This window comes from Aricia agestis, chromosome 10 (genome assembly GCF_905147365.1).
Source record: "Aricia agestis chromosome 10, ilAriAges1.1, whole genome shotgun sequence".
In the NCBI taxonomy this organism is placed as follows: domain Eukaryota; kingdom Metazoa; phylum Arthropoda; class Insecta; order Lepidoptera; family Lycaenidae; genus Aricia; species Aricia agestis.
Window position 1 is genome coordinate 9,867,367 of NC_056415.1, and position 15,754 is coordinate 9,883,120.

At 36.3% G+C, this 15,754-nt stretch overlaps 1 protein-coding gene across 1 annotated transcript; it reads right to left on the reverse strand.

The window, feature by feature from the left end:
* Positions 1-5,572: 5,572 nt before the first annotated feature.
* LOC121730998 (protein psiQ-like) lies at positions 5,573-14,180 on the reverse strand. The gene is made up of 8 exons (XM_042120279.1): positions 14,068-14,180; positions 13,663-13,860; positions 12,940-13,143; positions 11,882-12,082; positions 10,744-10,941; positions 7,304-7,495; positions 6,761-6,845; positions 5,573-5,681 (listed from the first exon to the last, which is right to left on the reverse strand). Exons 1-7 carry the CDS (start codon positions 14,129-14,131, stop codon positions 6,790-6,792), a joined length of 1,113 nt encoding a protein of 370 aa, XP_041976213.1. The 5' UTR covers positions 14,132-14,180; the 3' UTR covers positions 5,573-5,681; positions 6,761-6,789.
* Between the last annotated feature and the right edge of the window lie 1,574 nt (positions 14,181-15,754).

Consider the following 15,754-nt stretch of genomic DNA (forward strand, 5'->3'; position numbering starts at 1 on the left):
TAATTAAATTATTCGTATGTGATACAAAAAAATTATGTTACTATTAACAGTATATTATTAAGAACGGACTTTATTGATGACTATACTATATATTATACTAGAAACCTTCCAAGATTTCTAGTAAAATATAAAGATAGTCATCAATAAAGTCCGTTCTTACTAATTAAGAACATATTTTATTACAATTATTATAGAAAGAATATAAAAACGGTAACTTTTTTTTTTAATGAAATAAGGGGGCAAACGAGCAAACGGGTCACCTGATGGAAAGCAACTTCCGTCGCCCATGGACACTCGCAGCATCAGAAGAGCTGCATGTGCGTTGCCGGCCTTTTAAGAGGGAATAGGGTAATAGGGGAGGGTAGGGAAGGGAAGGGAATAGGTGAGGGTAGGAAAGGGAATAGGGTAGGGGATTGGGCTTCCGGTAAACTCACTCACTCGGCGAAACACAGCGCAAGCGCTGTTTCACGCCAGTTTTCTCTGAGAACGTGGTATTTATCCGGTCGAGCCGGCCCATTCGTGCCGAAGCATGGCTCTCCCACGTATAAAAACTTAAAAATTAAACTTAAAAATTAAAAGCCTAACTGCATTTTACACAGAGTGTAACTTTAGGAAACACGAATCTAAGGATTGAGAAGAGAATGCAGAGTTATGCTTACTCTCGAAACCCATAACCTCCTGGCGCAGTCGGATAGTAAACGCCATTATTGATGCTGCACATTATACTTACAACCGATGCTGAGAAGCAATCGCAAGAGAAATCTTCAGTCACGTAACCGCTGAATAATATCTAGGAATTCAGTGAGACCGTCTAAATTGCTTCAAGTCAGATAATAAACGAGGATACAGACTAGTGAGAGGATTTATTAAACTGAATTCCGAATTAAAGTTCGCCGAGACTTGATACGTGCGGAATAGCACGTTAAAATTTATAGATGTACACGTACCAAACCTGGTTATAATTCCAAAGATCGAGGACCGAAAGATGCGGCAAATTCTCGTCTCGCTGTGTTGCCAAGCTTTTCCCAAACGGCTAGACAGATTTTCATGAAATTTTGTGAGCTTTTCGGATACTTAGTTAAAAGAATATGGGTAAAGAATAGACCAAGATTTTAATATCAGAAATAACGTATATGGTTAAGCAACGTTTGCCAGATCGGCTACTACACCATTTTATCTTTACCATGGTGTGTGATGAGAGTTTGCACTTGCAACATATTGTACCACATTGTCAAAGTTCGTGCTCTTTTCACTGAAGTGCGTGAAAATGTTTAAGGCCCTTCCCTTACGGTGATTCCGTAATTTATCGTATTTAGAGCCTATAAATATAAACTCATGATTTGAAAGCTACAAAGTTATAATAAAAATACAGCAATAATCTTCAGTATATCAACATTCCTTTCCCCGTTTTAAAATTTCTATTTTTGTTTAATATACTCATGATATTAGCTTCCAAAGTAATACCAATTTATTAAAATTGAAGCATACTTTCAGCATCTCCCTAGTATTTACAAATTACGTTTATTTGAAACACTCGACATTAGATAGATCATTAAAATAAAATAAATAAAATAAAATCATTTATTTCAGGCTTCTGCGACCCATAACATTACATTTAATTTTTTTTTGAAATTTTCGTTACATTACCTTATAGTCATTACATTAAAATTACAATACATTTAAAATATATGCATTACATTAATATTACAATACATTTAAAATATATGCATTACATTAAAATTACAATACATTTAAAATATATGCATTACATTAAAATTACAATACATTTAAAATATATGCATTACATTAAAATTACAATACATTTAAAATATATGCATTACATTAAAATTACAATACATTTAAAATATATGCATTACATTAAAATTACAATACATTTAAAATATATGCATTACATTAAAATTACAATACATTAAAAATATATTAACTACATATTCTCTGTTTTAATTTTTTTTTCAATAAGTAAAAGAAAAAAGGATTTTTGTGCGATTTCGGCAACGCGTCAAATGTATGGCCAAGGTCGTTTGCTCGGCCTTAAGCCCAAAGAGTTAAATTAACACTCCCATCGTGGGTATTGGCTGCCGCTTGGAGATTGATGTTTGTATATGTGGTTAAACTTAACAGTGTATTAAGAAGTGAGAACGTATATTATGTGAAAATTTAACGGCGTTGACTGCATCTCGTAGAATAATCATTTTGTCTAAAAAATATGCTATTCCACAGTAGTCTATATGTGCCTATTGTGACGTATCTACTCTGTTTATCTGTGTTCTTAGTTTACATCAATAGATGAATATTACAGGGGACTTTATTAGGATATTGCAAGCTAGTTGCTTGCCCTATATTGAGTTTGGAGATACTAATAATTGCATCGTGCAGTCTGTGGGCTGTGGCTACGTGTTAAATTTACTACCGAATACAACTTTGAAATCACAATGTAAATTATCATTGAGCACACCAATTTATGAATAAACTAGCTGTCCCGGCAAATAGTTTTGCCATAATTTGCCCATATATATTTTTAAAATGACTTAATAAGTATTGCACCATGGCTACGTCTATCGCTATCCCGTCGCACAAACAATGGTCGCCGTCAGTCTCAAATTGTAATAATCTACTATTATTTATTCAACAAATGCTCTTATCAATATAAAAAGTACACAGTAGCCGATTCTCAGACCCACTGAATATGCATATAAAATTTAGTTAAAATCAGTAAAGCCGTTTTGGAGGAGTACGCGGCCTAACATTGTGACATATATAAGATGGTGCAACTCACACATTCTTCACAAAAATCCGATAAAAATCTAATTAGGCGGATTGTATGTCGGTTTATGTTCAAGATGTTTTCCCTCAAATTGAATTGGTAAAACAATTTTAAAATCAGTTGTATAGATCTAAAGATCACACCCATACAGCATAACAAACTCATAAACGTTACTTCTTTATACTATTAGTATTTACCATCAAAGAAAACGATTCATAGGCACATGGACCTACGTAACTTGGTCGCGTTATGTCAAATCCAACCGACAGATAATGACTAACATTGGATTGAGAATTGACATAATCGCCATAGTAAAAGGAGGGGAAGTAAGTCATACAAAGGCACCGCGCGCGGCTCGTATGTGTGCGCCATAGTATCAATGCGCCGCCACGTACGGCACACAACAAAATCTCGGCGGTACCTGCCTCTAAAACTCGCCGAGAATTTTGTTGTGTGCCGTGTGGCGACGCATTGATACTATGGCGCACACGTATGTACAAGCCACGCGCGGTGCCTTTGTATGAAGATAACTTACTTCCCCTCCTTTTACTATGTAATCACGAACACAACTAAATGATTTAGGTCTGCTATTTTTTTTTAAATGAAATAAGGGGGCAAACGAGCAAACGGGTCACCTGATGGAAAGCATCTTCCGTCGCCCATGGACACTCGCAGCATCAGAAGAGCTGCAGGTGCGTTGCCGACCTTTTAAGAGGTAATAGGGTAATACTGAAGGATAGGGATGGGAAGGGAAGGGAATAGGGGTGGGTAGGAAAGGGAATAGGGTAGGGCAATCCCCTACCCTTTTCCCTTTCCTACCCGGCTTCCGGTAAACTCACTCACTCGGCGAAACACAACGCAAGCGCTGTTTCACGCCGGTTTTCTGTGAGAACGTGGTATTTCTCCGGTCGAGCCGGCCCATTCGTGCCGAAGCATGGCTCTCCCACGTATAAATATATTTGCTGATCTATGAATCAACTTCTTCGATGGTACATTACAATTTAAACATTGTCCAACATGACGAATGGAAGCCGGTGTATTCATGAAGGATTATACAATGTTTATGTGTACTAACCCTTTACCTTCCCACCCAATAGCAGATCAGTCATCGGTAATGTCCGCTATATTTCAACCCAATTGCGGGCTGCCAGTATTAATGGTGACTGGGAATCTTATGCGGGTCTCTGTTTTCGGTCACAAATTGTCGAATTGGTTACATGATCAAACTTGGATCAAACATTGTCGTTAGTTTGGCAATCAGCTACTTAACCGTGTTTCACCACTTTTTGATAAGTGCCGGATAGATTATTCACAACTTAACTTAACAGATGGAGTATGGAGTATCTGTTAGATAACTTGTGGATAGCCTATCTGGCACTTATCAGGAAGTGGTGAAATAGGCCCTGAATATGGGTAACGTGATTGTAAAAAATCTACAGCACAACGAAGGTGATAGAAACGTGCCACAAATAGTTAAGTTCTGTCTCTCTAGTTATAAATCTTGTAAAAAATTAAAAAAAGGCATAACCGGTACGACTAGCGGAAACCGTGCACTAACAAGAAATTTCTAGTTGTATAATAGTTTTTTAAAGTAAGAATTGGCTGGTAAATTAGTTGGTATCGTTTCATTGCTTAACTTCGGCGAGTCAGCCCCCGCTGGATCCTGGAACGGTGACCGATGAACTAAAAGCATTTTATAACTTTGATTAAACTTCCCCTGACTGTTTGTCGGGCTTTTATAAAGATCTTGTTTGTTTTTACGATGGAAAAACTACGAGCTCACCAGTACACTTAGCATAGTATGACCATTGGTATACTTCCAGGCTGCCTTCTGGCCTTCTGGCCGCGCACAGCTTCATGATCGGTCAGCGAAACTAAAGTGGGCAATCGGTGAATATGTATTTTCATATTGCTTAGTGCACTGATACTAATTTCTGGCTGTAGGCACATCTGGGCCCAGACTTTTTAAAAGGATAATATTACCAGAGTAGACAGAATTATAATGTCTATTGTGATATTACTGCAATGTTTTCACGCTACAGGTAAAGACTTATATATTTAAAAAATAGAAGTACGGTATTTAGCTACCGGCAGCATAAAGCATTAGCAACAGTATACAAAAAGTTTTGTTCGACGTTTGACAACGTTTCTGACAATTTTCTGATATGACGAGTGCAACATGTCGGATTTTGGTCGGATTATAATTATGATACGTCTATGATAGTCATGTTAACTCATGTAAACCCATTTAGTTTTAACTACATAGACCTACAAAAAGAAAAAAAAAAGAAAAACACTTTCAATATTGACTTTCGACTGTAACGTGATTTCTGAAAGTGTTCAGAGCAAATAAAAGGAACAAAAACAAAATAAATAAATAGTAAATGTGCTTCGTACGAGCAATGTCTTATTTATTGAGAAGTTTCCGGAGAATTAATGGCACAGCCATGGGCAGGAATACCGTATGTTGAAATTTAGATTTGATTTCCCTATAGACCAAGTATCGGAATGTAGGAGAAAAGAAGTAATAAGGCAATCGTAGATTACCTTACGTGACGTCTGAGCTTCATTCAACAAGTGCTGTTTCGATAGTATCTCTAGCCAAAATATTTGTTACGTCTAAAGTTGGCAGAAAGTTGAAGGATGACTATTATTATTAAAGTAGATTAAAATTTAAAGACATGATAGTACATAATGCGCAATATTAACATATTTTACATTTGTTTCACCGGGTTAAAATACAAGGAAAGCTTTATTATGTAATTATGTTTATTGTATTTTTGGCACTTTAATTTTGTTATTAAATATAATTTTTACGAATTGAAAAATAATACAGAGGGCCAGCGTCTATGCGATCTTCAAACACATCCGCTATTGTTTAATCCGGAAGGAATTGCTGAAACATAAACCAAAAAAAAAGAAATGCATTAAAGATTACAGACTTTTTAGAACATTAATGGCATACAAATTAAATTATTGTTCTCCAAAGCACTCAATAGTATTAAAAGGTTAAATTATGATTTCATGGAATATTAATTCCCGTTAGTCGATGTATTTCAGGAAATGCTCTATTCCTTAATTTGAACACAAGTTGAAAGCTGTTTCGATCTCCTGAGTACTAACCCTCTAACTAGACCACTTTATTATTTAGCAACATAAAGTGGAATTATTATAGTTAAGTTAGTATTGTGCATGTTCACTTTACTGACTTACTAAGAGTCAATTAAGACAGAAAAAAATATGAAAATATTAAGTTGGGATTTTTTCACTCGTTGCAAGTTCTTAAGCTTCTCGTTCAAAAATTGGTCACGTGAGCAAAACAAATCCAAACACAACAGATCCACAAACATCTCAATTATTCCACCATTTAAACAATCTATTTGCACTACCCCTAATATATTCAAGAAACAAAGACTAAGGTTCGTGTCTTAATTACAAATTCCAAAGTAACGAACAAATTTCCTACCCGCGCCATGGCTGAATCCCTACACACAAGTTTTAGGATAACTGCGGCCTTTAATTAAATCATCAATAGCAGAGCTCCCCTGAGCCGTCTCTACGGCGTGATAGATGGCCGTCTTTGAGAATAATTACTTAGAAAAAGCAATACCGAGCAAAATGAGCCAGGTTTTAGAAGAAATACCTTCGGATAAATGTTATATTTCACTGTTGCGTTTGTTGTTGCTTTATTTTATATTTATTGTTATACCCTTAATCGATTATGTTTTAAACTTTAAAGAACATTATGTATATTTAAGTATTTTTCTATAATTTAATGTTATTGTTATTTTCCACCTTTTTTGTAAAAGGTGGCCCCGTGCGAGTTTTTTACGCCGGTTCTTCTCGGCGGGGTAGTTCCCGAACCGGTGATAGGCCTCATGTAGACACGACGTTCTAAAAGTGTTAACTCTGTTAACCTACTTAGAAATAAATATTTTTCATTTCATTTAAAATTAAATTAAAAATAAATTTCACCTTTAAAAGCTTAAAGTGAAAACACAGTTTCAATTTTGAGGTTCACTTGCGGCGTCTAAAATATTAAATAGTTTTTCTTCCTTGGCTGAAATGAAAATATTATTTGGTTTGGATGTAATTTTTTATGGATTGTTATTTCTACTTATTTGTAAGTTATTAGTAATTATATTAGTAAATTTGAAAGTTGCTCACGACTTTCATTACAAGTCAGCAATTTTAAGCAATATACAGTATACACAAAATAAATAATTGCAATTTTAAGCACTACACACACAATTTTTTCTTTGATAGAGTTCAAAGCCGGACTTCGTGAAATAATGTAGTTCTACCGTCTACGTCTACTCCGAACCGTATTGCCATGGAAAGCACTTAGACCAAATTTCACCAACGACTGTTAAAGTCAACGACCGAATTAATATCATTTTACCTCTCTCGGTTTTCGTATGAATAAAAGCGAAGACATGACATTTTAACAAGCTGTTAACACTAGCAGAAGTTGGTGAAATTGGGCCTTAGGCTACCATTAAAAAAAATAATACTTACAACATTCTTCTACTGGGATACAGGTTCCATCTCTGCTGTTTCTTGCAAATCCTTCTTTGCAGACACAAGCTGCATAGTTGCATGTTATATCACGATCATGGTCACATGACAAGCGTGTTAGATCGTAACAATATTGAGGCCGACAGATTGAATTCTCGCATTTAACGAATTCTTCATTGACTCCACATGAAGCTAAAGAAACAGCCAAACATAAACGTCTTGTGTGTTAAAAAATATATACTTAATATACAGTGTGTAACAAAAATAAGTGATAATACTTTAGGGTGTGTAAGTGTTCCTTGCGGACAGTTCACTGTGAAAGTAGCGGCGCTGAAAGACCAAATTTTTTTTTCACATTTGTATGGGCAAGGGCCCGAGCGTCACGAGTTTCCCCATACAAAAGTGAAAAAAAAATGTTGGTCTATCAGCGCTGCTACTTTCACAGTGAACTTTCTACAAGCAACACGTACACATCCTAAAGTATTATCACTTATTTTTGTTACACCCTGTATACTAGCTGTTTGACCGAGCTTTGCTCGGTATCCGATGTAAATGACATTATATATATATATATATATATATATATATATATATATATATATATATATATATATATTCTTGTATATTTCTTGTATATATATATATATATATATATATATATATATATATTATATATATATATATATATATATATATATATATATATATATATACTAGATGTCCCGCGCGGCTTCGCCCGCGTAAATTAGAAATTTTACAGAATCCGTAGGTACATTTTCCCATAAAAAATATATCCCCCGTTTTTCCCACATTTTCCTGAGTTTCTTCTGTCGTATTAGTCTTAGAGTAATAATATAATATAACCTTCTCGATAAATGATGAGTCTTACTCGATAAATGATCTATCTAACACTGAGATAAGTTTTTAAATCGGACCTGTAGTTTCTGAGATTGACGCGTTCAAGCAAACATACTCTTCAGGTTTATAATATTAGGTAGATATAGATTTTTTTTAATTATCGCTTGACAAACTCGAGTCTCGATCTAAAAGACTATGAAATGGTATAATATGGTAGTGATGATGATGATGATGATGATGAAGAATGTAATTTGCATAGTAGCATATGCTTTCTGTTCTTAAAATAACGCCGAAACTCCCAAACTTGTATCTATAAAGAATCAGGAATTCTCTCAGCACCTTCCGAACCACGGTATACCAGGTATATCTCGATGCAAAATCTTACTTGTTGGTAGCATATGCTTAGAATACTTCTCACGAAACCGAAGTCACAATATGTTTCCCTATAAGTTTTGAGGAGTTCCCTCGAGTACTTATGGATCCTTCTTCAGATCACCACTTTTGTGAATATAAGGCCAAATTGGGATGATACCCTATATACCAAAAGAAAAATTTTGAAAATCGGTTAACAAACAGCGGAGTAATCGTTGAATATAAGAAAACGAACATAACACCTCCCCCATTTTGAAAGTCGGTTAAAATTGTAGCCTATGTGTTATTTATTTAATATTTTAATCAGCACATGAATTTAATAACAAATTTTTTTTCAAATTAATGGTAGCACCATCTGTCAGGACAAACTAAAATTGAAATAGAATAATATTGAATGCGATGATAGCGCCGTCCGCCGGATCTAATGTAAAACATTCCAAAATCAACAACTCCTTATAAATAAGAAATTAATTGAAAAAACATTTTCCAGTAGACCAAACTGTAAATCTAAACCATTCTCGAATCTCCACGAACACACACAAAAAATTTCATCAAAATTGGTCCAGTCGTTTAGGAGGAGTTCAGTCACATACACACGCACACAAGAAATATATATATTAAGATATATATATATATATATATATATATATATATATATATATACAAGAATTGCTCATTTAAAGATATAAGATTATATAATATATTTATTGTTATTAGTAATAACATATTATCCTTGGTGCGAAAAACAATACAAAGATATCAAAAAAAAAGGATATGGGCGCGGAGCCCATAGACGGCCCCAAATTAAATAAAAAAAAAGCCTCTTATTTGTGTGAGTTACTTAGTTAAAAATATTAATGTGATTACTGATACTGCTGTATAGCGATAGTTACCAGAGTAGAACAAGTAAAAGTAAAAGCTGATGAGTGATGAGTCTTCTATGAACTCATCCATACTTAGTACTTACATGCTAATATTATGAATGTGAAAGTGTGTCTGTCTGTTACCTCTTCACGCCCAAACCGCAGAACCGATTTTGCTGAAAGGTATGTAGATATTTTGAGTCCCAAAAAGGATATAGGATACTTTTTATCCCGGCAAAATGTACGGTTCCGATAAATGAATTTTAGCATAACGGAGTTGTGGGTGTCTTCTAGTCTATTTATAATTTACTTAGTTTAAGTTTTTATTTTGGGATTATCAGCAATGTAATAAATTGACTTTATTTATTTAATAATTGACTCACCAACGGAACAACATTCTCACTCACAGCTCACAATACAATACAAAATAATACAGACAGAGTTTTTGCAGACTTATTTGAATACTTTAACGGCGGTTCCCAAAATTTGATCTATCTCTGGTTTGGCCCTACTAGAGATAGGAATAGCTCACATTAGACATTAGAGACATATATTTTATGTCAATTGTGAGCTATTCCTATCTCTAGTAGGGCAAAACCAGAGATAGATCAAATATTGGGAACGGCCGTTAGACATTAGAGACATATATTTTATGTCAATTGTGAGCTATTACTATCTCTAGTAGGGCAAAACCAGAGATAGATCAAATATTAGGAACGGCTGTTAGACATTAGAGACATATATATTTTGATGTAAATTGTGAGCTATTCCTATCTCTAGTAGAGCAAAACCAGAGATAGATCAAATATTGGGAACGGCCGTAAATAAGTTAAGATTTACTTTCACCTTTGTCTACAGTTTTTTTCAATAAGCAAATTTAACTTGTTTGTAGATTTAAGTCACTTGATTTTTACAGCTTCATTTAATTTTAGGTAGCCTTCCTGAGATAAGGGAACTTGAGTCTTGCCTGTCAGAAAACTTCAAAAGTATGATCTTTATTTCTGCCTTAGCCCTTGAAAAACCAATTTCTTTCTGCCTTATGTACGTGAGAATAAAAAATCCTTCTTTCTGTCCGTCCAGGCTCAAGTATTCGCCCGACCCTACTAAACTTACGTGGTGGACATTCGTCATTGGGTACACATTTTCCATAAGTTGGCGAGGAGTTGGATATCCTATTGATTACCAGGTGATGCTGCAGCACCAGGTCAACTTTCCATTATTATATGTATACGTATATTATTTTATATTCACAAATGTCACGAACTAGAATGATATATACCCATCAAACGACTACAAGTTGCTAACGGCCTTTCATGAACCAGATAAACCCTGATTGTCTAAACTTACGTGGTGGACATTCGTCATTGGGTACACATTTTCCATCGTCTGTCCTCAACAGCGGTGACTTGCATCTGCACCCTGGCTCACAGCCGGCTGAGATCAGGTCGATGCATATGATGCCGAGTTGCGAGCAAAGCCACCTTCCGCAGCCACCGTTTGAACAACTGTTGTACTCCTCGTCAGGTCCACAGGTAACGTATGAAGCTGTTAAGAAACTGTTTGTTAGGGAAAGAGAAATGACCTACTGTATCTGTCTGATACATTAAAGTAAAAAAAACTTACAACAGTAAAATGTTAGTATAATAATATAATAATAATATGTATGGACGCCTCACACCACGTCAGTCTGGCCCCGTGCTCAGTACCTAAAGGACTTGTGTTACGGGTACCAGACAACGGAAATATATTTAATGCTTTTTATACTATACATATATTTAAGATTTTTATTATATCATACACAATATATTTAATACACATTCAGACCTTGAAAACTTTTTGTTCTGTCGGCGGGATTCGAACCCGCGACCCCCGGCTTGAGCTACCAATGCGCTCACCACTGAGCCACAGAGGTCTACATATTTACGACGTAAGTGCTACCGATACTTTTATGCAACATAAAAAATATGCTTTCGATCCTCTCCGTTTCCCACACATTGTATTGTCATAAAATGTCTTTAACCATCAAAAGCTGACCGAAATTCCAAGTCATTCGTTTGACGTCTACAGGGTGTAACAAAAACAAGTGATAATACTTTAGGGTGTGTACGTATTCCTTGTAGAGAGTTCACTGTGAAAGTGGCAGCGCTGAAAGACCAAATTTTTTTTTCACTTTTGTATGGGGAAACTCGTGACGCACGGGCCCTTGCCCATACAAAAGTGAAAAAAAATGTTCGTCTTTCAGAGCTGCTACTTTCACAGTGAACTCTCTACAAGGAACATGTACACATCCTAAAGTATTATCACTAGTTTTTGTTACACACTGTATAATTAGAATACTATTTCGATGCTCAATAGTAAACGGACTGAATCAAAGAATGAACCAGGCTTTATTTGAGTTGCAATCAAATTATTAGAATGGGTATAATTAAATTAAATGTTATAAGTTACATTCAAATGTTTGCCTGTAAAGTCAGAAGTGACTTACGTTGGGGACATTGATGACTAGGTACACATCTTCCATCGTCAGTTTTCAACTTCCAATCCTTGCATTTACAGCCAGGCTTGCATTTACTATCGTCTACGGGCAATATGCATGAAGTATAATTTTCAGAGCACAAAGTTCTGCCGCAGTCTCCGGTTGCGCAGCTGTCAAATTCTTCCTCAGCACCACAAGTTATATTTAGAACTGTAAAAAGTTTTATACGCCTCACCATGTCGGTCGTAAAAAGTAAAAGTAAATATTGTAAAGATAGTTCACACAGAAGCAATTCGAAACGCGGCGCGACTACACTATGCAAAATGTAAATAAATAAAATAAAAAAATAAAAATTCTTTATTGCAGCAAAAATATACAGGACTTCCAGAAGCTATTACAGTGTTTTTTTTTTTGCTGTTGTATGTAAATGTAATTTATAAAAACTTTTTACACACATCGTCGCATCGCATTATGTTACGTCTCTTCTCGATATCAACAAACCCAGAATTAGCTTATCGTCAATAGTTTATAAAAGTTACAATATAAGTCAAAAAGGTACCATCGAAGAAATTGATTCATAGGCAGTTGACAGACCAACGTCATTTGGTCGAATTATGTCAATTCAATGTATTTCGTGATCTGTTAACTGAGTTCGCCAAAACCCGGTTACTTTACGTAGGTCCGCCATCTGCCTATGAATCAACTTTTCCGATAGTACTTGACACGTATTTCAACGTGGGAGAGCCATGCTTCGGCACGAATGGGCCGGCTCGACCGGAGAAATACCACGTTCTCACAGTAAACCGGCGTGAAACAGCGCTTGCGCTGTGTTTCGCCGAGTGAGTGAGTTTACCGGAGGCCCAATTCCCTTCCCTACCCTCTCCTATTTCCTTCCCTTCCCTACCCTCCCCTATTACCCAATTCCCTCTTAAAAGGCCGGCAACGCACCTGCAGCTCTTCTGATGCTGCGAGTGTCCATGGGCGACGGAAGTTGCTTTCCATCAGGTGACCCGTTTGCTCGTTTGCCCCCTTATTTCATAAAAAAAGACAATACAAAATTCACTTACGACACTGCTGCGTTGGAATGCAGGTTCCGTTTATGTCGTCCCTTACAAATCCCTCCTTGCACACACACCCAGGATTATTGCACAGAGAGGTCTGGTTGTTATCAGCTTGCTGGCAGTCCAATGGCGACCTCATGGCTGCACATGCTAAAGGCCGGCACACTGAGTCCATGCATTCTACGTATTCTTCATTGATTCCACATTTTGCTGAAATATTAAAAGTTGTTTATGTTACGACTGACAAACTTGCTTAGACTAGCTCAGGGGATACCAATTAGTTTCGCTCGGGGTCCATTTTAAGAAATGAAGTGACCTTGGCGTCACATCATTATACGTGGGAGAGCCATGTTTCGGCATGAATGGGCCGGCTCGACCGGAGAAATAGCACGCGCTCACAGAAAACGCGTGAAACAGCGCTTGCGCTGTGTTTCGTCGAGTGAGTCAGTTTACCGGAGGCCCCATCCCCTACCCTTTTCTCTTCCCTACCGTCCCCCATTCCCTTCCCTCCCCTTCCCTATTACCCTATTCCCTCTTAAAAGGCCGGCAACGCACCTGCAGCTCTTCTGATGCTGCGAGTGTCCATGGGCGACGGATGTTGCTTTCCATCAGGTGACACGTTTGCTCGTTTGCTGCCTTATTTCATAAAAAAAATATAGATAAACATATATTATACACTTTCGTATTTATAATATTAGCATGGACTTAATCAACAGTAAATGAGCTTACGTGATGGACACTGGTCTTCTGGCACACAGTTTCCATCGTCAGTCCTCAGCATTGGCTCCTTGCATCTGCACCCTGGTATACACGCTTCTTCCGGAAGGTCGTAACATCCGACACCCATCTGGGAGCACATCCATCTTCCACAGCCCCCGTTGGCACAGCTGTTGTACTCCTCATCAGGGCCACAGGTAACATTCGCAGCTGTCAACAAGATGAAGTTAGAGAAAAAATTTAAACTAAAAATCATGAATTCATATGCTTAACTTTAAAATTAATTTTAATTTAATCACACTAAATACATATAACTATAAACAAAACAAGCGAACTCTATTCTTTATAACCTGATGAATAATATTACAATTTTTTTTAATACTGTTGTTTTATTGATATCCGAGCAAAAATACTTACAGTCTGCTAAAGCAAAATCCACACAGTTGACCAAAAGGACACACTTCAATAGAAAAATCCACATTATTCAAGATAAGATAACAACATGGAAGACTACTTATATATATACGAGCTCACTACCGGTTAATGGATCTAAGTATGCAGGAAAATGACTAAGTCGGTGAGAAAATTACCGTAAAGAATTATACAGGCTGTATCAAAACTAAGTGATTATACTTCAGTGTGTTTATGTAAGAGTGTGAGTGTAAGCGCCTTATATAGAGTTGACTGTGAAAGTGACAGTGCTAAAAACCTGTGCACTTTCGTCTTCAATTTTCGTCATCTTATTTCATTCAACTATCGTATTGGCGTATTGAATAATTGAATGCGTCAACGAACGCAATGCCAACATTGTCAAAGAACAAAGCGAAAGTTTTGGATACTTGGGCATGCCTCACGTTCGCTGTTGACTGCGGTATAACGCATGCCCTTGATTAACAAAAAATGGCACAATGTGGACAAAGCTAAAGACTTACTTTTAAGTTTTATTCTATGTTCCTATGGGAAATACTCTAACGTCATGAATTTATCCATAAGTACTATAATTATAAAAAATAATTATCTTTTAGGGCTGCTGTTTTCACAGTGAGCTCTCTATAAAATATGGAACACACACACGTCATCCTAAACTGCTTTCGCTTAATTTTGTTTACACACTGTATATATACAGGGTGTAACAAAAATAAGTGATAATAGTTTAGGGTGAGTACGTGTTCCTTGTAGAGAGTTCACTGTGGAAGTAGCAGCGCTGAAAGAACAAATTTTTTTTCACTTTTGTATGGGGAAACTCGTGACTCTCGGGCCCTTGCCCATACAAAAGTTAAAAAAAATGCGTCTTTCAGCGCTGCTACTTTCACAGTGAACTCTCTACAAGGAACACGAACACACCCTAAAGTATTATCACTTATTTTTGTTACACACTGTATAAGTAGGTATACCTACCTCAATCCTCCTTTACCTCTTGCTTACATCAATCATTTTGATTAGGTTTATTATTTCAATCACGAACTATACTATACGTAAACCGATTGTACGTGGTAACAATTCTATATCTGGGTTTTTGATGGTTATTCCTAAGTTCAAATGTTGTAAACATTTTATCGGTTGGGCATTATACTTCGCCGAATACATTTTTTTTAGTTGATCGAATGTTACTCAATAGCTTATGAAGTCTTCTTAGCCGTGATAGTTTTGCTTTTAAATTCAGCATATTTCCTACTCCCGTGAATTTTTTCACATTTCCAGAAGCAACCGCTAAGCTGGTAGGGTTAACTCTAACGATTTTTTCCACTTTAAAACTTAATCTTTTACAAATATATCCTGAAATCGGAAAATGATCTATGAATACTCATAATATTTTTAAAAAACCTATCCAACGACACCCCACACGATGGGCTAGGCGCGAAAAAAAATTCATCCTCGCTTGATGTGTAGGGCAGGTACCATAAATTTTGTTTTTAAAGATTTTATGTAAAGTCTGTCAAGAAAATTAATGCGGTTCATAGACTACATCTACTCACCAAGTTTCAATAGTATAAGCTCTTACAGTTTCGGAGAAAAGTGGCTGTGACATACGGATTACGGACAGACAGACAGACACAGTTAAGGGTTCCGTTTTTGCCATTTGGCTACGGAACCCTAAAAAAGG